Source organism: Mytilus trossulus, chromosome 6 (genome assembly GCF_036588685.1).
Source record: "Mytilus trossulus isolate FHL-02 chromosome 6, PNRI_Mtr1.1.1.hap1, whole genome shotgun sequence".
NCBI classification, from domain to species: domain Eukaryota; kingdom Metazoa; phylum Mollusca; class Bivalvia; order Mytilida; family Mytilidae; genus Mytilus; species Mytilus trossulus.
The window spans coordinates 67598132-67626099 of NC_086378.1; the positions used below are offsets into that span (position 1 = coordinate 67598132).

At 32.2% G+C, this 27968-nt stretch overlaps 1 protein-coding gene across 1 annotated transcript; it reads left to right on the forward strand.

Moving 5' to 3' along the window:
• Positions 1–1316: 1316 nt before the first annotated feature.
• LOC134723690 (uncharacterized) lies at positions 1317–25970 on the forward strand. Its single transcript, XM_063587246.1, has 5 exons — positions 1317–1413; positions 13615–13714; positions 22133–22603; positions 23518–23676; positions 24898–25970. Exons 2-5 carry the CDS (start codon positions 13664–13666, stop codon positions 25906–25908), a joined length of 1692 nt encoding a protein of 563 aa, XP_063443316.1. The 5' UTR covers positions 1317–1413; positions 13615–13663; the 3' UTR covers positions 25909–25970.
• Positions 25971–27968: the final 1998 nt, after the last annotated feature.

Genomic DNA, 27968 nt, shown 5'->3' on the forward strand with positions numbered 1-27968 from the left:
CACTTGATAGCCAAGTTGAACATTTTCGTCACATTTTTCCCAGGAACTACAATACAAGGATTTCTGAAATTTTGTTTCAGGATTTATATAAGTTAGCTATACCGTGTGATGCGTTTTCAGATTCATCACTCGACAACTTCCTATTTACCGAACACTTGCATATTTTTACACTATTAAAAGTATCCACTTGCGGCGGGGGTATCATCAGTGAGCAGTAGCTCACAGTTTCACTTGTTTATCACTTGATTTATTGATATTGAGTTTCAGTACGTCATAAGGCGTATTGGCTGAAAATTGATCCCTGCTTTCAAGTACTATTTTGCAATTATTCATCGGACGTTTTCCAAAGATTACACTATTTACGGGTACGGTTCAGATACGTGTAAATTTACTTTTTCATATTTAATTTCTTTGTATGTTTTTACAACTGCTACTCGTATTGACGTGAGTAAGTAGTATTGACCTTTTGTATTTAGATGCACTTCACTGGACACAAATATATCCTTGCATGAATATTTGTTTGTGGTGTCAAACGAAAATCCTTTGTTATGATCCCGAAAGTTAAACTTTTATGATTATTAACCTCGTTTTTTATCATTTTATTTATTTTTGTGTGTTTTTCGAAAAAAAAATATGCTTGGATGTACGATCTCGTACATTTGAAATGTCCAAATTGTATCCATCTTTCTTATATCTGAAATTATCCCGTGGAAAGATTGACATGATTGCACATATTACTACTCGTGAACCTATTTGTCAGCATGAAACGGAAGCTTATCAGTTTATATGCCTCTTCCTCAACATATGTGTATTTTACGAGGAGAGCAACACATTCTTTACTTTGAACTATGCCCATGTCGAACTTGAAGTCAGATCGATGTGACGCTGATGATAAATTAAACGATCTAGTATAAGTGTGTTTAAAGGCATGCCTAGATTTAAATATTTTATGAAATTGAGTGTCATCAAATTTCTGTACGTGTTCTCCTTCGACGGCTATTCTAAAAAGAGGCTGTTTATTAAAACATGGGCTTAAAGTAGCGCCCCATATTAATAACCAAATTGCAAAGAGTTTCAAGTCAGATAAGCACCTATGTACTGTATAAAACTATATTCTAAATATTTACAAAATTTACAAAACATGATATCTAAAGACTTAAAACAATTAAAAGTTACAATCTTTCAATGCACTATAAATTCACTTATGCTGCACTTAAGATAAGAGTATTCATTCAACTTCAATACACTGTACACAAATATGTATATGTGTATGTATATGTTATATTAATAAGACATGACTATTATTTTTCACGTGATTTAAAATTGAAAATTTAAGTACTCGTATACTATTGTTAGAATCATTGAATATGTATGCGATGCAGAAGGATTGACCAGTATCACAAGTTTTGAAAGGTAAATATGATAATCATTGTCAAAATAACATAAATGAATTGATCAAAATGCTGTCTTTTATATGATCATTATCCCTTTATAGTGATCTTTTGTTTTGACAGTCAAATATGCATATTCATATCTTATTTGTAGGGCGAATTTCACCTTATGTATTTGCCTGTAGTCTATAGTTCACAAGTAGCCATTTATTCACGTTTATTATAAAAAAAAATCACAATTGAATTGCTTCATATTTTTCATGCGCGGGTCTATCCTGGTACCTTTGATAACTATTACACCACTAGGTCGATGCCACTGCTGGTGGACGTTTAGTTCCCGAGGGTATCTCGCCAGTCCAGTAGTCAACAATTTGGTGTTGACATGAATATTAATTATTTGGTCATTTTATAAATGTCCTGTTTACAAAACTTTGTTTTTTTCGAAAAACTATTGATTTTCCTATCCCATGCATAGATAACCTTAGCCGTATTTGGCACAACTTTTTGGAATTTTGGATCCTAATAGCTCTTCAATTTTGTACTTGTTTGGCATTATAACTATTTCGTTATGAGGGTCACTGATGAGTCGTATGTAGAGGAAACGCGCGTCTGGCGTACTTAATTATAATTCTGGTAACTTTGATAACTATAATTATAGCCAATTATACGGTATGTTTTTTTCACTGATTATTGAAGGCCGTATGGTGGCCTAAAATTGTTACAAATACTTTATTTGAACTTTGATGGATAGTTTTTCTCATTTAAAATCATACAACATATCCTTATTTCTATATTAGAATATAATAACTGTTTATCCTTAATGTATTGTGAAACCGGATATGTTGATACTTGATTGTAGAGAAGAAAATATTTATTATTTTTTCAATTGTATTGTTAATTCTTTAATAGGGAAGCCGTTTCGTGTTGTAATCTTAAGATCAAATCTAACAATGAGTTCTATCAATATACATGGAATTAACTGTTGTTCAAGTAGATTGACATGATTCATAATATATATATATACCCACTGGATAGTGGTCTCATTATTAAGTCAAATTTCATCCCCCTTTTTATGATTAAGCTTGTAGATCGCAAATGAAAAATATCAGACATTTTTTCTAGCAATATGACTTTTCGATGCAGTTTAGTTTCAATTTTTATCGCAAATTTTGAAAAGAAAACGCATTCAAAAAATCAAAAAAGAAAAACCATATCTTAAAAAATACCAATATGTTCATGTAAAAAGGGCATATTTTCAACAACAGTTTCTCAGACGACAGCTTTATTTCACAAAATAAAACTTTATTTCTAAATTAAAAAGCAGTGTATGAAAGCGACATAGCGAACTCATGGCAGTTAATTGAATATAAGATCTATTTTAAAGAACCGATAATTGTTGATATTTTTATGTTTACAGAACTCGTGAAAATAACGTAAATGACGCCTTCGCTAATTTTTTCAATACTTATCACATTCAATCTGCTACGCTGAAGATAAACCAAATGATTAGTTAGCTATTCACATCGCATTTACGATCTTTATTTCATTTTTTGTATTTGAAAGCATCCATTAATGTCAATAATTTAATATGTGTTTGCTTTTGAAAGAAAATAAAGGGGATTAATTTTAATGTTGTTATTCTATTACATTCATGTCTTTAGGAAAATAATATAATTTAAGTTCATTTATTTTAGTTAAACATCTTTCTGCCTTGCATTTCAGTCAACCTTTACTAATTGTAAATAATTTCCAAAACTAACTGTAAAGCATCAATAATACTATCAAGTCAGATATTTTTCTAGCTTACTGACTTGTTAATTTATTCTTAACCCACTAGTGAGTGACCCACTAGTAAAAACTGATCTAGTCCATTCAGTTATTGTAAGAAAATCTACTGTGATATTCCCACACCTATAATTTGAAAGACAGTTATAAAGGTGACAATGAGAACCCTACAATTAACGTAAAATCAAACGTAACATCGGAAACTTCATTCAGGTCTAACACCACGACAAAAATCTGCTGGTTTTTTTTTTTGTGTAATCCCAGGTAAAATGTGCATCACTCTCATGTATTACCTACATCAGAGAAGATAAACTAACATGTCACTGTGTAAATATTATTATTGTGAAAGACAACATGCATTTGGAACATGTGGTTTAACATATATAATTATAGTAAAATGAGTATAAATATAACTATGATATCTAAAATAAAAACATGTATTTATCTTGGTACCAATTATAGGGTTCAGGAAATATAAGTCAATTTCACAAATAATTCACGGAAACCATAGATATGTTGGAAATTTACATCTAGCCTAGGCCGCTATATTCGAATTTTATTCTGCGCGGATATCAATGGCAAGTTTTCAAAAAATCTATGGTTTCCATAAAATATTTCGATTCGGATAGGACAAATATGGTCATAAAAATTAGAAACAAAGATGGGTATGCCGTGATAAAGCTACAAATTCCTTATACAGATGGGTGCGGTCCTAACCTTGACAAACGTTAACTTAGAGTTAACTTGTTGACTGCTTTCTAAGTTAACTTGGGAATTTTTAAGCAGTCAAGCAAGTTAACTTCGTCGTAGGTGGACCAGACCTACGGTCTGCTTTTTTAGGACTGCTGCAGACCTATCGACATATCTGCTCCAGACGAGACCTGTGGACAAGTCTGCTTTTTACCAGTCCTGAGGACAGGTCTGTCCCAGACCAGACCTGTGGACAAGTCTGCTTTTGACCAGTCCTGAGGACAGGTCTGCCTCAGACCAGACCTGTGGACAGGTCTCCTCCTGACCAGACCTGAGGACAGGTCTGCTTTTGACCAGACCTGTGGACAAGTCTGCTATTGACCAGACCTGAGGACAGGTCTGCTTATGACAGTATATCGTTATAAGAGTTTGCATATCAGACTTGAACTTTAATTAAAATACGTAAATAACATTTGCATTGTTTTTCCACCGATATCATTTATTATTTATTCGCTATACTCAAGGATTTGTATAGTTAGATCTCTTCTTTCTTCTTCCAGTTAAGCGGCCGCAATCAACTGTCTGATTATTCTGCCACTGTGTGTTGAGCATGAAAGCCCAAAAAAAATTTAATATATTTACATTTTGTGAAATTTAAAATATTATATACAAATCCTTGCTAGACTTTACTAGATATTATACAAATTCTCTTTTTGTTTTCATTTGATATACATGTATTCTTAAATAAATTTAAACAAAATGCTTATACAATCACACAGAGTGTTTTTTAAAAGTCGGATAGAAAGGTTGTCCAACGCTTCGGAGCAATATTCACGGGATATCAACAATATTGTCGACGTTGCTTCCATCCCCGTTTTTTACCTGTCCCTTCCTTAATTTTACTTTATGCATAAATTTGTACATGCATGGATATTTCATTGTTATTCAACTTGTTTGCATTGGATTAACTATTCTATTTTCCGCAGAATATTCTAACAGAAATTGTACAGTGTCCGTAAGCATACGGTGTGGTAAAACTATCAACAATATCGTCAAATTCGTCAGCTTGGTCAAGAGATTTCTCTTTGCCGATTAATTGAGTTATGGGACGTCCCAGAATTATACTCAATGCGCACTTCAATGAAATAGTTGCCATTTGAGGCTATAAGCAAAATCAATCAACCGACATAACAGAAAGACAGTATACTATTCCCAGAAGAGAACTTTTTTTTATTAAATCATTGTAACTAGGGTAGTATTTACAAATGAATACTATACAACTAATGTCTTTTGGTGAGGTAAATGTGTGGTTTTATTGACTTTTGAAAAACTGATATTCATTGAGGCCAACGGCCGAAGTGAATATCAGTTTTTCAAAAGTCAATAAAACCACATATTTACCGAAACAAAAGACAGTAAATGTTTTATTCCATATTCCGAGAGAAATTAATGTAATGGAAAATATTTACCAAAACCAATTGTACATCAAACGTTTTCCCACCAAAATTATACACGTAAAAGCACGCGACGTTTTGCGCGGTGATGTCCTTTTTCCGCAGGTGAATATGCTTATTTATTCAAAATCCCATTCATATAGAAAAACCTACTAATATTTTATCAAAATGGAATATCTGACACCACAATTGAAAAGTGATTGTTGTATGCGTCAAAAGTGCAATCGACTGGGTCAGCCGGGATTAGCTATAAGTTGTATGCAAACATGTCAGTGTTGGTTCTTTGATGATGCGGCATAATAGTTTTGCTTTACACACCATCATGAACTACTATATATGTAGTGACTGTTATTTTGAATAAAGAGATGAAATGCTGACACTATCATTTTATGCGGAATTTTTTGGCATTTATATAGTATCCCAATATTATTGATTACATGTACATTTATCCAACTAAAAACTCCTGATATCAAAAAAAATTCTGATCAACTATGGAGGATACAGATTTACAATTTAAAGTTCACATATGGTCAGTTTTGTCAATGCGGTCAAATAATTTTGTTGTAAAGTCAGCACGAGGTATCAAAACTACTGAAATTTTGTTACATATATCAATATTTTGAGTAAAAGAAGGACATGCTGCTATCCTAAATTTATGCAACCAAAAATTTGTTCTTATTATATTGCAATAATGCTGTTCATTGTACTATAAATTGAATCCTGTCATAAAAAATATGGCTGATTAACTATGCAGGTATATAGATTTACAAATTAAAGTGCACATATGGATAGTTTTGGTCAACACGGTCAAATAATTTTGTTGAACAAGTAAGCTTGAGGTATGAAAACTACTGAAAATTTGTTACATATCAGTATTTTGAGTAAACAGAGGACATGCTGGTATCCTAAACTCATGCGAACAAAACTTTGTTGTTATTATATTGGAATATTGCTGTTCATTGTATTATACACTGAATCCCAACATTAAAAATATGGCTGATTAACGATGCGGGTATATAGATTTACAATTTAAAGTGCACATATGGTCAGTTTTGGTCAATACGGCCACATAATTTTGTTGAACAAGTAAGCTTGAGGTATGAAAACTACTGAAAATTTGTTACATATCAGTATTTTGAGTAAACAGAGGACATGCTGGCACCCTAAATTTATTCGAACTAAAATTTGTTCTTATTATATTGGAATATTGCTGTCCATTGTATTATACACTGAATCCTGACATAAAAGATATGGCTGATTTACTATGCGGGTATATAGATTTACAAATTAAAGTGCACATATGGTCAGTTTTGGTCAATGCGGTCAAATAATTTTAATGTACAAGTCAGCATGAGGTATCAAAATTACTGAAATTTTGTTACCTATCAGTATTTTGAGTAAAAAGAGGACATGCTGGCACCCTAAATTTATGCAAACAGATTTTGTTCTTATTATATTGGAATATGTTGTCTATTGTATAAAACATTGAATCCTGACATAAAAAAATATGGCTGATTTACTATGCAGGTATATAGATTTACAAATTAAAGTGCACAAATGGTCAGTTTTGTTCAATGCGGTCAAATAATTTTGTTGTACAAGTAAGCTTGAGGTATGAAAACAACTAAATATTTGTTACGTATCAGTATTTTGGGTAAAAAAGGGACATGCTGGCACATTAAATTTATGCGAACAAAAATGTGTTCTTACGATAATGCAATATTGCTATCCATTGTACCATACATTGAATCCTGACATAAAAATATGGCTGATTTATTATCCGGGTTTATAGATTAACAAATTATCATGTGCACGTATGGTCAGTTTTGGTCAATGCAGTCAAATAATTTTGATGTACAAATCAGCATGAGGTATCAAAATTACTGAAATATTGTTACGTATCAGTATTTTGAGTAAAAAAAAGGACATGCTGGCACCCGAAATTTATTCGAACAAGAATTTGTAGTCATGTGTGTAAATGAATTAAACTATTGCAGATTGTGACCGCAAAGTTCAAGGATGTATTACTAACAAGGACGTATACAACTAACATCAAATACATTTCTTTCCAAAGATATACATAATAAAGTGCAAATATGGTTGAATTTGATAGGTATTGGAATATATATCTATATATTTAGTGCCCGTTATCATTGTAACCAAGATCGTTTTTATAATTGATAGATAGTCAGATCACAGATAAATTTGTGTTACAAGCAAGTTTTATGCGTACTTTATTTTCATTTTGTATTTTATAATACTGTTTATAAAACGGAAGTATTATTTTTACTTTATTTTCGATGTTTACACTACGAAACAAAGATATTAAAAATATTTTTTTAAAATCGTAAAGAGTGGTCCTGGTTACAAGTTAACTTAGTATTGAGCAGACCAGTCAAAAGTTAACTTGGGAACAGGTCTGGTTTTGATCGGATTTGTCAAAGCAAAAGTTAACTTATGTTAACTTTGTGTCAGGACTGGTCTCGAAGTTAACTTATGTTAACTTTATGACAGGACTGATTCCGAAGTTAACTTTATGACAGGACTGGTTCCGAAGTTAACTTATATCAATAGCGGACCTGTTTCCAAGTTAACTTTTTGGCAGACATAAAAACAGTCCTAGGACCAAGTCAGCTTTTCAAGTTAACTAGATTTTGGTCCTAGGACTGGTCAGAGCAGTCCTAAGTTCGGTCACAGGTTAACTTTGACCAGTCCAAATGACTGGTTATCAAGTTAACTTGCTGTACAGGTTAGAACTGCACCCATCTGTGAATTTGTAGCTTTCATAAAATATTAAGCAAGCCCTTAGAAACGGCCGAATTTGGAAAATTTTCTATTTTCTGTTTTTTATTTGCCGTTGGCGTAAATTGTAGATGTCTATCCATCTTTTAAGGATTATGTACTCTTTTTGAGATTCAATGCTAAACATATGGAAATTTTGTAGAAATTCCACAGCCTTTATCCTTGTACTCTGATATTTGGCAATTTAGTGACTGATATATATAAGATTACTGCATACAGTGCTAGCATTGAAATCCTTAAAACAAGTTTATTAGTGTAGTTATTTGTTAAAACAAATATATAAATATGGACCAAATCAAGTAAACCTTTTCATGTGCGTTCGACTTTAGTGACTCAGCGCGAGCTGTTTCGGAATCTACAGGTTGCGTAGAACTTTTTGTAAAAAATTAACGCTAAAACATCATAGAAAAGCAAGTGAGTAATCTATGATTCAAATTTTTTAACAGAATCTCTGTATTAAAGGTATTAGATTTTCTATAAAAATCTTGATTTATTTGCCACAAAGTCCTCTTTTCTATTAAATGCTATGAAACAGTAAATAATAATGCTGTGCATCACGCTTCCCCTTGGTATATGTACGAAATGGCTGATCTCTAATATTCATTATATCTGTTGTTTTGATACTATTGAAGTTTAAAAAGTTCTTACAAAAGTGGCAACTGAAGGAGTCATAAACTTTAAGCATGTGTATTATTATTAAAGAAAGTATTTCAGTGAATAATATTTTCTAGTGCAGTTTCTGGATTTGCAGAATTACATAAGCTTGCCAATGTCATATTAATTTGGACTATTATTACACATGTTACATGTACAACGGAAACAATAAAGTCCTTTGAACTCTCAACAATCTCTTTTAAACTGCCATTATTCGCTCTTATTCAAGTGTGACTTACTTGTGTTCTGTTTTTTATATTGACTTTAATAGCAGCAGCAACCAGAAACTGCACCAGAAATATAATACACTAAAAATCTTAAAGTATATGCCTAGTTATATATTTGTTTTCAGAGACAAAAATAGAGATCGAATCGTTCTTGTTTTTATTTATTTGCAAGTTCATGATTTTAACCATTTTTCAATAATTATTCGTTGGTTTAGTAATGTGTTTCTTCAATTTTGATACTTATCAGTAGGCTAGAACCCATACAGTTTGGAATCAGAGATTTTATTGTTATACAAAGTTTAATCATACACAGATTATTAACCAATTACTTGTATTTCAAATTATGAAGAATTTAAATTGAGAATACTTTAATTGTTGTTAAATAAATGTGTAAAAAAATTTTTGATAAGGGTTGGATTATGCAGGTATCAATATCGCAAGGGAATGCGACTGGTTAGCCGGGGCCTTTATAAAGTAGAAATTAATTTATATGTTGGTATTAGTTCGTTAGAGCAGAGACATAAGTAAAAAAAACATCTCAATATCAAAGGTACCAGGATTATAAATTAGTACGCCAGACGCGCGTTTCGTCTGCATAAGACTCACCAGTGACGCTCAAATCGAAATATTTATAAAGGCAAACAAGTTAAAAGTTGAAGAGCATTGAGGACCAAAAATTCCAAAAAGTTGTGCCAAACACGTCTAAGGTCATCTATTCCTGTAATAACAAAATCCTTAGTTTTTCCAAAAATTCAAAGTTTTGTAACAGGAAATTAAAAAAAATGACCATATAATTGGTATTCATGTCAACACTAAAGTGCTGACTTCTAGGCTGGTGATACCCTCGTGGACAAAACGTCCACCAGCAGTGGCATCGAACCGGCGTTGTAAATAGTTATCAAAGCTACTAGGATTATAATAAAGTACGCAAGTAGCTCTTGGAATACTATTTTATGACTCAGAATCAGAGTAACATTTACTTGTATATGCGACTTATTGTATTTCTTTGGTTCTTATAACGTGACGCTGTACTTTTAAAGATGCCGTCAGTAGGATATTGTTCTATTATATGTCATTATGATATACTTCTAATATCAATTACAATATATGTTGAACCACAAACGTCAAAATCATTCATTCGCGTAGTGGAATTAACTATTTGTGGATTCTTATAAATTCTACATAACATAACTTTTTAACTAGTTTAAATCTCTATTTCTGAAATTTATTCTTACATACTTTTGATTTTTTTAACCCTGTATGCTAACATTGCCTATCTAAATTCTAAAATTGTTTGTATGCACATTGAACGACAAATCAATGTGACGCATAAAATTTTCTGACGTCAGACACACAAATCAATGAATGTGCTTGTAAATGGATGTGTTTGTGTTCTGTTAAATTGTTCCTTTTAAAATTGTTATACGATGATGACTGATGTACCCATATTTTGACTATTTTATTTGGTTTGTCTGTTTAGTTAACGCATCAATGTAAATATAACGGAATTTGATGAGACTGTCATCAAAGCAGACGGTTACCGCTGTAAAACCAGTTGAAATCTACTATTTTCTACATTTGAAAATGTCTGTACCAAGTCAGGAATATGACAGTTCTTGTCCATTCTTTTTTTATGCGTTTTGTTATTTGATTTTGCCATGTGATTATGGACTTTCCGAATTGATTTTCCTCTAACAATGTCTAAGTTCAGTATTTTTGTGATTTTACTTTATATTGTAATATTAAATACCTATTTCAGTTCAGAAACTGTTTTGAAAATGATAAAATAAGTTTTCCTAATATTGTTTTACATGTGTCTGTTGTACAAACCTTTTTAAAGTAAAAAGATAATAACTTATTTTAATATTAACATAACTAAATATGTATACTAATACAAGTAGAGTTTGTTCAAAAAAAGTGTAAACAAAGGAATCTAGCTCGTAAATTACTATTTGAACCGCTTCGTCAGAAATGTTGACACATCAAAGTGGCATATTTGCGTATTACAGTATATTAAGGCGCACACATTTGACATATGCACGTTCATAAAAAGCCTCATCATCTTTTTAGATTCAGCATAGGTTCCTAAGACGTTAAGAAAGAAATTTCAATTGATGTGTCAAAAAAAATTGACGCGACGTGTGTTTATCTGGTTTTTAAAAGTATCGTACTTTTAATTCAGTACACTGAAGGATGTTCACCTCTGAGGAGCCAAACATTTCTAGAATTCAACTTTTATTTCAACCTGATTTGGGTTTTTTTAGACTGTAAAAAAATAATTGTTAGAGAAAAATTATATGGTGGTGCCCTTTTTTTTTTGCTACGGACCTTTAAAAATACCTAATTTTGATGAATTTCCCATGTTTCATCTATTTTAACTTATTTTGGGCTATTATCGTGAAAAAGAATCGCAATTCCACAATTGTTCATACTTTCAATAATGATGCAGTGGAAAGAAAAGAGTAAAATCACAAGAATACTGAACTCAGAGGATGAAAAGGACCAATCTGAATAAATACATATGTAAGAAATTTGAAAAGACAAAAATGATAAAGGAGATACATGATTCTTGCAAAAAAAAATTATTTGTACCCCTCGCCGATTTTGTCTAAAAAGACTAACTTGATTGACCGTAAAATTTGAAAACTTGATTACTCAAAAATTATTCATTGTGAAAACACAATGTTTCACAGAGTTATGTTTGATTATAGTATTATTAAAATTCATTTATATTGTTCACTTGTATCACACGTTTTTGAAATAAATCCAGAACGAGATTTATACGACACTGGGACGTCAGAAGAATACAAATTAGTACATCGAAAAGGTTATGCAATTGGTATTTGTAACGTACAGCATTATGTGATATTATTTGGAAGAAATATCTTCGTTTCACTTAAAGAAAAATTTACCAACAAAATACCCAAATATGACTTCTATATTGTTGCTTCAAGTAAACCGAAGTCAGCTTTCCGACTGTATTATACACATTTTTATGGCTCACGTTATGGAAAATCCTTCAGCTTTAGCATTTTCATTTGGATGACGTCATGTTTTGAAATTACATAAATGCGCAAAAAGCATTTATGGACTTCGCGGATTTTTTTATTTTTGTTTTATTTTGTAAATTTCTAAGTTCTATTGTGCATTTTTTTATTTTTATAGTGAATCCGAATAAGATTACAGGTTCATAGACCTTTTTCAATTGTAATGTTTTTAAACAATAAAATCGGCAGAGCGTTTGCAAACGGTTTCCGATTCGTGTAGGTTTACGTAGGAGATATATAATAACATCAATTTTTAAGTGTATCACTAAGTCTGCGCTAAGTATAGAAATATCGAGAACTTTTTCAAAGCACGTCGTATTAGAATCAATAAAATAATCTATCTTTCCATAAAAGAGGGACGAAAGATACCAAAGGGACAGTCAAACTCGTAAATCTAAAACAAACTGACAACGCCATGGCTAAAAATGAAAAAGACAAACAGAAAATCAATAGTACACATGACACACCATAGAAAACTAAAGAATAAACAACACGAACCCCACCAAAAACTAGGGGTGATCTCAGGTGCTCCGGAAGGGTAAGCATATAATGAGCAAAGAAAACGGTTGACCTTGATTAGACAGAAAAGTGTGCTAGGACGCCTCCGGGTGCGGGAATGTCACGCTACATTGAAGACCTGTTGGTGACCTTCTGCTGTTGTTTTTTTATTTGGTCGGGTTGTTGTCTCTTTGACACATTCCCCATTTATATTCTCAATTTTTTTTTATGTACAATTATGACCTTTTTAAAAAATCATTTCTTTAATTTTGTATAAACCTCTTTCAAAAGGACGAATTTAGATTCAGTCGGTCAATTTCGAAATATACGTGGCGCGTAATTTCCCGCTTTACAGTATACGCAGCTAATGTACCGCATGTGTTTACATCATTTTATACATCCATGGACCTATTTCAGCAGTCGAAATACGTTAATGACAAAAATCAAAGAAAAAAAAAGTCGCTGACGTTGTAAAGCCTTCAACTACACCTAGCACTCGGACTAGTTACTTATCTGTTGAAATGAAATGTTTTAAAAAAAAACTTCTACGGGGCAGATAACGACATAAATTCATTCCACCTACAAATGATGAAAAGTAAATATAATAATAATACCTAATTCCGAGGAAAATTCAAAATTAATTGCAAAATCAAAGGCTCAAATATATTAATTGAATACATAACAACTGCCATACTCCTGACTTGATACCAGTATTTTCTTTTTGGTTGATACAATTGTGAAATGTATTGTTTATTGTTGATAATGTAAGTTTGAAATCAGCTGTAAACGATTAAACGGGTTTCAACAAATTGCATTTTGAAACATTATTTCGGACTCACAACCTCTATGTTAACATGTTATGTATACCGTAGTTTGACTACTCAGACAATGACAATCCAAACACAGTTTAACAAATGATTTGAAGCAAATAAAATGACAATAAATATGTATATAAATTGTTTGTTGTTGTAGCATGCGAAACAGAAGAATAGAAAAAGGAATATATCATCCTGAATCCTTTTATTTGTACATTAACACCATGATATGTTTTTTTGTTTGTTTGTAGAAACGATAAATATAAACTACATACGTGTACATACAAACATTTACTGGATATGGGCCCTAAGATCTTGTTGCTCCTGATATTAGCGTCGGGGTCGTTACAGGTACGTTTTCATGATCAAAATGTGTTTATAACAGTAAACTTGTTTTATATATATTTATTTCCCACCAGTCAGATTGGTCATGTTGATAAAATAGTTAGAAAGATTAAAAAAAACCTATACCAAGTTTAATCCAGGATACATTTAGTTGAAGTGAGCGCCTTAAGTCGGGGCGTACCCGGATGAAATTTACCCCTATTTGAGGAAGACTTAATGTTGGGTGAACCTGGGTTGACTACCTTAATTCTAAGAGACATGTATTGTCGAAATGCGCATCTGGTGCAAGAAATTTGCACCGTTAATTGTATTACTACCACTGTGTCGATGCCTCTGCTGGTGAACTATTAGTCCTGAGGGTATCACCAGCCCAGAAGCCAGTAATCGCATGAAAATACGGATTTTTTTGTGTTATCAAAATTTGCTGTTACAAAATATTAGAAATTATTATAGATTAAGGAATGTATCTCCCTCATGCAAAGCTCTGATTCCTTTCACGGATTTGGCTATACTTTTTGGACCTTTTGGGTTATACCTTTTCATCTTTTGTATAAGCTTTGGATTTCAAATAATTTGGCCACGAGCATCACTGAAGAGACATGAATGGTCAAAATGCGCATCTGGTGCAAGAAAATTGGTACCGTTTATTTTAGTAATTCTAAATGTGAACGCAAAATGAAGTTAACGTGAGTTTGTTGATATAATGACATGACGTTTGCTTAAAAAAGTCTTCAATGAAACATATATTGTATTACGTCATATTTCGAATAATTTATATTTTGACAAATTTTGGCTCGGCCCTTCAGTTACCGTATTTACATGGTTACAAATAATATAACCCAAATTAAATTATGATATATAAATGTTTATTTTTTTATGTTGAAAACCAGCATTATGACAAATTATTAAACCTATATTATTTCCGTCGCTTTTTTGGCGAAAAATGAGTGCTAATTGGATAGATTGACGTTATTTGAAAACACGGAAAGTAGTTGATGGTGAACAAACTCCTCCAAATCGCCAAGGAGTGCGGTAAAAAAAATAAGACTTTATAATAAATTCAACCTTGACAATAATGCATCTTTGATGAAAACAAATGTAAATATGTACAGTGGACAGATGCGGGTGACAATTTTGGCCCTAATATTTCTTGTTTTGTTAAGAGGGTAAGTCCAAAACGGGTTGAATTTTTATTAAGTGTCAACTGGGGTTATTTATTCGGGTTAAGTAGCCCAGTTCGACCCGGAACACATTTTATAGTGTGAACACGTTACTAGTTAGCTCAACACAATTTTGAATGCCATGGCCAAAACATTATGCCGAAAAGACAATGAACAGTACACACAAAAAAACATAGAAAACTTGTTAAAAACAAAAATTGCCATATTCCTGATTCAGTACAGGCATTTTTCGAAATGATTGATCTTCATTTATAATTAGCTAAACCTCCCACTTGTGTGACAGTTGTTAATTGTTCCATTGTATTGACAAATATATTAGAACAAATTACTTGATATACCTATATGGAGTTATTTTTTTTCAGAACGACAGGTCATTCTTTTTTAAAATCAACCCGGACGATACCATGTTTCAATGAAATATGCTTCAAGGCATAAAATAACGACCTGTGAGAGGTCATGAATTTCCTTAATAAAAATGCAATCTATGTTTTAGTTCAAAGTTTTATTCGTCTGATAGTTTTTTTTTACTGATTTGGAAATTCATTTTTTAAAGTTCAATCTATGCCATGTATGCCCGCATTTTATTTTTAGAAACAAATATTGTGAAGTTTTGTTAATTTAACGCTGCAATAAAGAAACATTATAATATATGTGAGATGAATTTTAAGACTTTCATAAAACAAATCCAGATTTAACATGTACGTTTGTAAGATTCTGAAAATCTTATTGAGTCACACTGAATATATTGACTGAATTTTGGTTGCTTGCTTAACTTCCAGTGGTAAAGTTTCATGCATGTTCAGGACGATACACACTGAATAGGAAATCATACTATGACCTACATGTATTTATATTCGTCTTCGTGTCAGTTCGTAACTTTTTTAAATTTATGTATACCTTTCACTCTGTCAACTGATCAACTAATAAGATTATCTTATATTCTATTGAATGGAATTAATATAACTCACAAAAGGGTTGGGTGCTGAGGGTATATAATCATATCCTGATCAACTGTTAATAAAATGTATTACTATTCAAAAGACAATCTTTCTGAATTTTTCCTTCGATTCAAATAAATTGATAAAAAATAACCACTATTGCGTGATAGAAATGACATTACAAATAGGAAATAATGCATACCCCTCACCCTGATCATAAACTAGTTAGTGGTACAATAAATTACTTACACTGTGTCTTGTATTTGTCATACACCGTTATCGGTTGGTCACAATATATTTGTGTCTTACTTCATCCAGTCACAGTATTATTTTTTTATTGTGTATGGATAATAATTTTTAAAAGGCTTATACATGTGTATCTAGATTAATTAGTGAGTTTTATTTCACATTCTAAGTGAGCCGCAGGGCGTATTAAAACCTGAACGCATAAGAAAGGGAAATCCCACTTTAGTATTGTAGGTAAAATAGGATACTAAATTTTGCAAATCTATATATATATAAAAAAACAATTACGGTATATAAGTAAGATAATGTATATTTTAAGGTTTTTCTTGTGTAGAACACACGGTTGTTCTTTCATTTGATCAATCCTGACACTCCTCGGTGTGTCCTACGACAAGAAAAACCTTAAAATATGCATTATCTACAACGTAACAGACAATTGTAATGTACTTTTGTGATAAAGTTCATGAAAACGACTGTAATAATTATCTTTAGATTGTTACAAAATCTTACGAGGTTTCTGATGGTCATTAAATTCTGTTGACAGTCGGATTTTTTTAGGGTTTTATAAAATACTAGATTAACATGTCTAGGGGTACCATCATTTATTTTTGGGGATGGGGGGTGCTTATAGAAGGTAGTTTTTTTTATCATGTTTATAGAACCCTATTAATTTCTATTTTCTAAAATATACCTCGAAAACTGTAAGTGATAGACACACGCAGTCTTCAGAAATGATCAAAAGATAACAAAACAAATTATATGAAACCCCAACCCCTTAACCTTGAAAATATGCTATTTTCGTGTAAACCGTCGAGATCCCCCTTAACCATATATATTCTTGTATGGGACAATCTAACAAATCAAATAAATAAAAGATAAGTCCCTGGAGGTTACACCCACCCCGTTCAATTTAAGAATGTGCTATTATCTTGTAAACCGTCGAGATCCCCACCTCTAAACTATATATATTCTTGTATGGCACAATAAATCAAATCATATTAAATAAAAGGGAATTCCTGGGGGTCATCCCCACCTGTTCAATTTAAAAATGTGCTATTATATTGTAAACCGTCCAGATCCCCACCCCTACACCATATATATTCTTGTATGTGAATAAAACAACTCAAAACAAATAAAAGGGGAGTCCCTGATGGGATCACCATCCCCTCTTGTTTGAAAAACTTGTAAAAGGTCAAGATCTCCACCCCAAAAACATATATATTTTTTTATGAAACAATAAAGCACATTAATAGAAATATAGTGTCCTTGGTGGTAACCCCATCCCCTCATGTTTGAATAACTTTAAAAATGGTTGCGATCAACCAACCCTAAACCATATATATTCTTGTATGGGACAATAAAACAAATCAAATCAAATGAAAGATAAGTCCCTGGGGGTCATCCCCACCCCGTTCAATTTGAGAATGTAATATTATCTTGTAAACCGTCGAGTTCCCCAATCCTAAACCATATAAATTCTTGTACAGGACAGTAAAATAAATCAAATGAAATGAAAGGGAAGTCCTTAGGGGTCATCCCCACCGGTTGAATTTAAAAATGTGCTGTTATATTGTAATACGTCCAGATCCCAACCCCTAAACTATACATATTCTTGTATCGGACAATAAAACAAATCAAATGAAATGAAAGATAATCCCTGGGGGTCATCCCCACCTCGTTCAATTTGAGAATGTGCTATTATCTTGTTAACCGTCGAGATCCCCACCTCTAAACCATATATATTCTTGTATGGGACAATAAACAAATCAAATGAAATAAAAGGTAAGTCACTGGGGGTCATCCCCACCTGTTCAATTTACGAATGTGCTATTATATTGTAATACGTCCAGATCTCAACCCCTAAACCATACATTTTCTTGTATGGGACAATAAAACAAATCAAATGATATACTAGTATCTCAATTGTTTGTAAAACAATTGAAAGGTCTTTCCTGTAAAAGTGATGTTTTCGAAATGTACTTTGTACGACCTTTCGTTTGATATACGACAAGCATACCTTCTGAAACTTTTCACTTTTTACACTTAATGACCTCATCTGCCTACATTTTTGAGATCGGAAGTATGATGTATGTAACACAGGATAGATGAGCTTTCATTTGATATGCGACAACGCCATGTTCTATAAAGTTTAATTTTTGCACTTAATAACCCCATCCAACTAATTTTTGGAGGTCAGGAATTTGATATTTCAAATGTACACATCATGACCTTTTACTTGATATACAACAACCCAATTGTAAAAGATTTTTTTTTGCACTCAATGACCCCATCCAACCAATTTTCGGGGGACGTGAATTTGAAATTTGAAATGTACGCTTTATGTTCTTTCATTTGATATGCGACAACATTACCATCTGAAAAATTTGAATGTTTGCACTAAATGACCCCACCCTTCCCCCTGGGACGAAAAAGAGGTTTAAAATTTTCATTTTTAAGCAGAGTTTATTGAGACCTTCAATTTGATATATCAGTTGACCCCATTTGGCAAAGTGTCAAAAATGATGCAATATCAACGATATAAATAGAAGTTATGAAACTTACAAAGTTAATGCAAAACATGAAAATTTCAAAATGATTTTTTTGGTGTTTTTTCCCATGGAATGTTTTTGGTACTTGGTCAAACATATAACTATGCCAACCTCTTCAATTTCTCAAACATTTTAAGTGGTAAGCTGTTGCTGATTCAGAAATACATGCTGCCGCTCGCAAAATTTCAAACTACATTATCTCTAAAACGACAGCAGATATCTCAAATCTGTTAAATGGTAAATGATCTACAGTTAAAGGACAACATCATAGAAAAGAATTGGGACAATTTCAATGTTCACCAAGGTCACAATTAATCATCAAATATATGATGCAATACCAAACTTGAGAACCGGAAGTCGTAGATACATGGGACTATCACCATTCAACTCAAGACCACTTGACCTTTCAAATATCACTAGGTCAAGGTCATAGTATAATGTGAAGGTCAAGGTGAAATTTCATCATGACCTGACATTGACCTCAAATTGAAGGTCTTGAATTACTGATCATCTTTTCAGTTTATAGTAGGTTGATATCTGTTACCTTTAAAAAGATATACACAAAATACTATACTTTTAAGAATCATCCCGTTGTAACTTTTGAACAGACGGTCGGACATTTTTGGGCTTATTATATAAAATGTAGAGTTCGTCGAGAGGAACATTTTATACGCTGTATGTAGGCAGCAAAGTCTTATCGTTTTCCTAATATGTAAGCTTGAAATTGCAGCGTAATTTTTTTTTGCACTCTGTGACCTTTGACTTTGTGTGCATATTGAAGGTCACATGAATTAAAGATTATTGGTGAAGGTCCCAAGTCTCTACGACTTCCAGTTCTCGAAATAGATTTTTTCTAAAATTGTATACAATTTTTCAAGGGGAATAACTCCTTATAAGGGTTAATAACAAAATGATTGTATATGTTCATTAACATTGCCATCTGTTCCTGTACATGTTGCCGTTTTCAAATCGATTCTATCTCTAACATTTGTTGAGAAATGAGCAAAGGAAAGAAATTGTTTCAAGGGGAAATAACTCTCAAAGGGGATGATGAAATTCTATGCAGCCTCATATGGTAATACATCATGATGAGATGTACCTATTGTCCAAATAAGATCATGATATCTTCAAAAACAACGAGGGGGGCCATGTTGAAAAAAATCAATAAAAGGGAGATAACTTCTAAAGGGGATGATGAAATCCTACACAGCCTCATCTGGTAATACTTCATAATGAGGTCTACCGATGGTCCATATTTGGGTTTGATAACTCCAATAGAAACGAGGGGAGGCCATGTCAAACAAATGCTGGATGAAAAAAAAAAAAAAAAAAAAAAAACATGCGAAAAACAATAAGGTCTTTCCTCGCGGAGAGGAAAGACCTTAAAAAGCGAAGTCCCTTGGGGGTCACTCCACCCCCTCTTGTTTAAAAACTTAGAAACGGTCAAGATCCCAACCCCTAAACCATATATATTCTTGTATGGAACAATAAAACACATAAAATGAAATATAGGGAGTTTCCATGGGGGTCACCCCCACCCCCTCATGTTTGAAAAACTTTAAAATGATTGAGATCCACACTCCAAATATAAACCATATAGATTCTTGTATGGGACAATAAAACAAATCAAATCAAATGTAGGTAAAATCCCAGGGGTCACCCCACCCCCTCATGTTTGATAAATTGTACATGATTAAGATCCCCACCCCTAAACCATGTATATTCTTGATTGGGACAACAAAACAAATCAAATCAAATATAGATCAAGTCCATGGGGGACACCCCACCCCCTCAGGGTCGATAAACTGTAAACTGTCAAAATTCCCACCCTAAACCATATATATTCTGGTATTGGACAATAAAACAAATAAGTTATATATGGGAATGGCGAATTATGAGAGGTTTGTTTGGAGGACTTCGTAACAGCATCATGTTACAATTACTTCTTGTTATATTTGGTTGACGCATTTAACAAAACCTAACGTTGTTTTTATGATATTTTTATGTCCAAATAATGCGAATTTTGCTTTCCCTTGGCGCAATGATACGTTGTGTATATATTACTCGTTCGTTATGCCCTCATAAGAAGTGATTCAAAGATTTTTAAGAAAGAAATAAATGGATAAGTCAAGAATGTCATTACACTATTTACTTCATAGATACAAAGATTTGATAAGTACGTTTGCGTGCTAATTTGTATAAAAACCGGCATTTCTGTTATTCCCTGTTAACTTATTTCGTGTTGTTTCTAATCTCACTGTTTTAAATAAGTACCGCCTTTGATTGGATTTTGGTAGGGTTTTCACTGTTGCACTCGTACTCTGAACAATACATTATTGGTTCACTTATATGGTCTTTGCATCGGAACTAAATACATTTATTCAAAAACCAGGTGTTGGCATGCCACTGGTTATGTTCTTCTCATATATGTTATGATGGTATAATACTAAACCCCTAACGGGAAGGGTTGTGCCTGATATTCATATGACGAAATCATAATCTTTCAATCAGTTTAATTGAAGTCTGGAGCTGGCATGTCAGTTATCTGCTAGTAGTCTGTTGTTATTTATGTATAATTGTCACTTTGTTTATTTTCTTTGGTTATATCTCCTGACATCAGACTCGGACTTCTCTTGAACTGAATTTTAATGTTCGTATTGTCATGCGTTTACTTTTCTACATTGGCTAGAGGTTTAGGGGGAGGGTTAAGATCGCATAAACATGTTTAACCCCGCCGCATGTTTGCGCCTGTTCCATGTCAGGAGCCTCTGGCCTTTGTTAGTCTTGTATTATTTTAATTTTAGTTTCTTGTGTACAATTTGGATTTTAGTATGGCGTTCATTATGACTGAACTAGTATATATTTGTTTAGGGGCCAGATGAAGGACGCCAATATTGTCACCATAACCTATTATAGGAATGAAAAGATGTATTATGAGTTCCAATGAGACAACTCTCCACCTACGTTACATTGCGTATGAAGTATACCATTTGAAGTCAAAGATTAGCCTCCATCACGGAGTCTTTTGCACTCACAAAAAAGAAAGTTATAACGATCCCTAAAGTTACGAGTGTAAAGAATTCAATCAGGAAAACAATCGAACTAATGTATAAAAAACCAGAAACGATAAACACTAACAACCACTGCACAACAGGTATAAACGTTTTGATAGGCGACTACATTCATCTTAACCAAAACAGTAGTATAGCATTACAACATAAAAAGACTCAATATAAAATATCAATTGAAATTAAAATTACGTTATTAGATCAAAAACAAATATTAACAAAATTAAATACACAAATACACATATACACAATATAAATATCAATGTAAAAAATATAACTATAACCTGGGCAGAATGGAGCTAAATAAGATATTATTGCAAAATTTATAATAAATTTGTTGTTAGGAGTACGAAAATATTTTTACAAAAAAAAATGTTGCTCATCGACGAAACTAGAAATGAAAATGTATCGTAATACTAAATACAGATATTCATTATTGTAGGACGAAGATCGGAATCCATATTGTGATAACAAAGGTAGTCTTGAAACTTGCTGTCCAAAATGCACACAAGAAATCAACAAAGAGAAATGTAGTTATGAATGTCCGGTTGATTATTACAGGGTTGGACAAAGATGTAATGGAATATCTCATAACAATATAGACAACTCAATGCCTCTTTCATCATTTGTATGCAGTCAAAAGTGTCCTAAAACGCATCATGCAATAAGTCTTAATGAAACAAAAATATGTCTGTCCTGCTCAGTTTTATGTCTCGACACTTCTATTGAAACGTCTTGCTCTTGTATAAATCCTGAAAAAGAAACAGATATAAACACTATGCTACTATTAACTATTAACATAACAGCTTTAATTTCACTCGTAGCAGTTTCATGGATTTTGATTTCATGTTTTTGTCGAAAACGGAAACGGAATAATCGAAGAAACAGAGCGAACATTCAGAATTGTATTGAGGTACGGTTTTATAAATAAAACATCAAAAACTAAGACTTATTAACTAAGAAATACTTATAATTCCATTTTGAATGAGATACACTGTATGTAAATACACCAAAATCATATTTAGCTTGATAGTTAAAACCTGCGATCAAATGTTAGTATCATTTTTCTGGAGTACATCTGTGCTGTTAAAACGCGATTAACAAGACATAGAATCTGTCTGCTATTACATTTATATTTGAAACTAATGCTGTATTTATATGCAAACTTACACACTCTTGTTTTAGTAGTAATTTTTGTAAATTAGAATGTAGCATTTCCATCATGCGTTTTAATTTGACTTGTTTGATGATCTACAGATTGTATTTCTATCAGGTAAAATTTCAAATTGAAAGGCCACACTTTGCACTCAATCATGCTTTTGTTTTGCTTTATTAAAATTTATTGTTTGGTCTTTTCAAATATGAACATTTCTTATATGTTGTCTTAAATTTTCCTGTTGTTATGAAATTTAAAAAAAAAAACACAACTATTGTATCATGGTGAGAAAGCGACAATTCAGAGAGATCTGTGTAATTTCTACACCTCCGAACTAAAGATGTTTATCAACTTTTCGTTACATCATTAGAAAATCTGGTCCAATTATACTGGAGTGATGCAGAGATTTTTTATTTAAATGCAAACATATCTTTTCTATAGGGTTTGTCATTAATTTTATAGATGTCCTTCGATAAACAGTGTATGTAATTTGTTCGCTGTTGATTTGACCTTTCAAAAATAATGTCAGCAGATTATAATAAAAGTGAATAGCATTACAGGATTAAAATACCGAATAAAAGCAGACAAACCACAGTACAGTGTTAGAATACCAGATGGATAAATAAATAGACATAACCAAAATTATAACACGTATATTTTTTTCTTTCTAGAACCATATTATACAGGGAAATGCAGAATCGCAAGATATAAACAATGAAATAGCAATTGATACAGAGCATACAGCTGAAAAAGACATTGCAGTGGCTGTACAGAGACAACATGACATAAAAACAAGATATGTCCGGGATCCGACAGTTGATGTGAGAAAGGTAACCTCAAGTGTAACCTTGAAGTAAAGCGTGATCTTGCCAAGGAGAATAAATCTAAAACAATATAATTGTCATATGTTAATCAATGTCTTCATAATCACAAAGACATGTTCACCGCATTTCAACTTTATTGATTGCATATATTCTGTTAAACTGAAGGATAAATGTGCAACAGACATAACCAGGTTGCTTCCTACTTGTTAGCCATCACTTAATTACAGCCAACAAAACCGATTGAGAATTAATGTAATGAAAATTTCATCATCTTATAATGTTTCATGTTCGCCTAGCGTGCATGACGTTGGTGTTCGATTCGCCATCGAGTCAAACCAATACCTTTAAGATTGGTACTTGCAAAATGTTTAAATCAAACTATGCAATTGTGAAATAGAGTAAATATAAAAATATAAAAAATCATAGCAACTCTTACGCCCTCCATAAATGAGGGATTTTTTTTAACCATTGCATGGTTAGAATATTTTCGTATGTCCCTATTGGAATCCTTCAATTCTTTTTTTTTTGTATTATCGTATAGCGGATTATTTTTGCGGGTGTAAAATCTCGCGATTAAGAAGCAACAAAGTATACAAAAACATTTGCGGTTTTTATTGTGACGGATTATTTAATCCCAATCAAATATTTAGTGCAAACTAAAATTGTTGCAGTTATAGATGTAGAATTTTACAAACAAATCCCATCGTTATGGTTAAGTGATAGTTTTACAAGCATAAAGTCTTATTTATGGATTATATTTGATACAGTCAATCGAAAGATACTTCGATACTAGTATATGTCACAGGTGTAAACACTTCTTGTAAATGTTATGGTTTGTTAGTTTCCAAGTTGGCATGGCCTTTGATGTACTCATTAGAATATAAAATTATCATGAGTGACTTGCAACTCTCTCTTTTAAAATTTGACAATAATCATATGGATAAAATACCTGACAAGTTACTGTACACTCTTATATCTTTCATTTTTATTTTATTTCGTAATAACCGATTAACTTAATAACACCTGACAGCCAGTGAACAATGGTCTTTTATATAATATTTTATATTATTAATCAGACGAACAGGAAAAAATAGACAGTTTACACAAAACTCTTTAACTATTAGAAAATATCGAACATATGCATATCTTTTGGTGGAATTTAATTTCCCCGATGTCTTCCTGCTATATGGTGTTTATTATGATGAATCGATTCGTTTTTTATTGCAGAAAAAGGAAAAAGAACCAGAACGAGGAAGAATAAGTGATTATGCAAATGCAAGTTCCATCCGTCGTAATAATATGTTTAACCTTAACCGAATTTCACATGCAGTTAGTCAGTTCTTTATGCGCAAACAGGAGGCAAATTATACTACATTTGAAGAGGATTTAATCAAAGAATGCAAGACAACTTCCACTCAAACTACGCAAACTGGTGAACTGAATAGTCTACTAAACCTAGCTTTCACTAGACCAGTTCGAGAACATACTGACGCTGTTTCCGTTGAAATTGTACCAAAACAGATATCAACAAATCAACGAAATCATAATTCCGTTCTTAAATCTACATCAATTTGCAAAAGCAAATTGCAGGAAAGCAAGAATTCAAATTTCCAATTAGAAAAAAAAGGCACAACACATGCCAACATGGCCAAATCCAAGACTGGAAACGATACCCAACATATCATTAACGTTCATGACCAATCGACAAATGAAATATATGAAAATTTGAATTTTGATAATAAGATGACTCATAACGTTACTGAAAGTAAATATGAAGGACAAACTGATCACAACATTTGTGTGAGAAAAACCGGGAACAGCGTCTTTAAGGTTGATAGAGACAGTGAAGCTTCTACAAACTCGAATACAAGCACCAAGAGCAACAAAAGTGCAGAAAGTGATGTGTCACATGCATCTTATAAAACAGCACCATCTCAAAGCCCAAGAATAAGCGAGGTAGAGATTTACGAAAATATTCCATATCGTAAAGAACTAGGGCCTTATTTGAAACACCACTCTGAAAATGATACTACCGAAAAAAATGAAATAAATAACGATGCTCTTAAATCAAAACATGTAGATTCAATAGTCAAAGGCAATATGCCACTTTCAATTACTGCAAGGGAATCTATTGATATGAAAAAAATTACAAGCCAGACAAATATAAGTTTAAACAATTCAACTGTAACTTTCGTTATCAATCAGAGTAATGAAGGTAATAGGAACATAAAAGACTGATAGCAAGGAATGCCATACATTTTCGCATGCAACTACAGTATGTGTATATGCAAATGCTCATCTAGTTCTTACTTTTAATAAAAAAAACATATCGAAATTCTGTCCTAAGATTATTTTTTACAAATGATCAGTTATAACTACTCAAAATTTCATCTAGTTTGGGTAAAATTATAAGGGGTTACCGAATTCTTTTTTTTTTTTTTTTTTGTAAACGAAAAAAAACAAGTGTGACGGCGTGACTGCAGTGTGCGTCTTTATCTATGTTAATAGGAAAAACGAAAAAGGTGAACCACGATACATTATAATCTTTATATCAACAAAACGGAAATTTAAGTTGCAAAATCATAAATTTTTAAGAAAATACGTAATACTGGTTTTTGAGAAAATCCCATTTGTAGTTAAAAAATCTAATGTTGATCGATATTTACGTGGCTTGACTGTCCCTCTGGTATCTTTCGTCCCTCTTTTACCGTTTTACTTTTTTTTACACCATGTTCAATTTTTATAATATCCAAAAGTATCAAAGTTACTTGCATATTTTTTTCTATTCAAATATAGTTCCATGCTTTAGTTTATTGTAAAATTTCATAGCAATCCGTGATATCTCCCATATACATCATTGTTTCTTAAATCTATGTACAAGATTACAATTCTTTAAATTGAATCTCAGACGTAATCTTTCATTAATGTTTTGCATAATAATATGCGCTACCGTTTGGCCAATGATTTAAAACAAATGTAGCATAATGAGTAAACAAAAGTCATGGGAAAAGCAACTTAAAACGGCTGCATTTGATAAGTTAATTCACCTCTGGAAAGAATAAGTTATATTTTTTTAAGAAGAGAGCGCGAATTACTAAAACCTAAATTGGTTCTCGTTCTCTGTAAACATATATTACCTTTTATCATATATTTAGTACAAAATACAGCTATTTTGTATATCTAATAAAGGTTCTTTTTTCCAGTCTGTATCACCTACCCTGTATCGCATATCCCGTATCGCATGGCTAAACCCGTATCGCATACCCCGTATCGCATGGTAAAACCCGTATCGCATACCTTTTTTTTTTTTTTTTTTTTTTTTAAGCTTAAGTCAGTTTTTTGGGGTTTTTTTTGCTTAAGAATTTTTTTTCTATTAAAAAAAAAAAAAATAATTCAAATATTAAAAAAAAAAATAAAAAAAAAATAGGTCAATTTTTTAATGACGTCATTGTTTGGTATGCAACGTCACGAACATCAAGTTTTTACAACAATTTTTTTGGCACACTAAATGCAACTATAAAAAATACAAAACACTCAATAATACATTAATAAACAAAATATTTTCAAAACAACAGATTGTAAGGTAACCTAGGTGCTTCGTATAAATAATTGAGCAGTTATTTTAAAGCTTTGAAACAAGACAAAAGCAGAACTGAAGGTAACCCAGTGCTATGGATCAGAAAACAGTTCATATAATATAAAACTCTTCTGTTGAAATATATGATAAAGCGTATAATACATGGCAAAATCCGTATCACATGCCGTATCACCCTCGACCAATATAATCCCTCGGGCCTAAGGGCCCTCGGGCTGATATTGATGTCTCGGGATGATACGACATATGATACGGATTTTGCCATGTATTATTCTGTATATACCATGTTTATTCTGAGCAATTTTGTGATAAACTAACAGTTGAGCAATATGTGATTCTTGTTCAAAAGCTTTTAATTAAAGATTATCACCTATATGAGAAGTTGTATTCCAAAAATTAAAGAGGTAAAATGATGGAATCACCAATTGGAAATTTTTCTATGAATGATGCTTTTTCATGCTTATAATTAATCTGACTTATTTGTTTGGTAATAATAGATTATTGTCTTGTATGAGTTATTTCCCTTCGTACATTTTACGGACACCATTACGAGTTGGTTGACCGTCATAGAATATCCGTCTTGACAGATGATATCGGATATGTTCCTTATGTCGTAACCACAATCCCGTTCCCTTTTCACTAATATGACCTACCTAAAAAGAGTATTTACCTGGTTTGTTATAACATAAGCAACACGACGGAT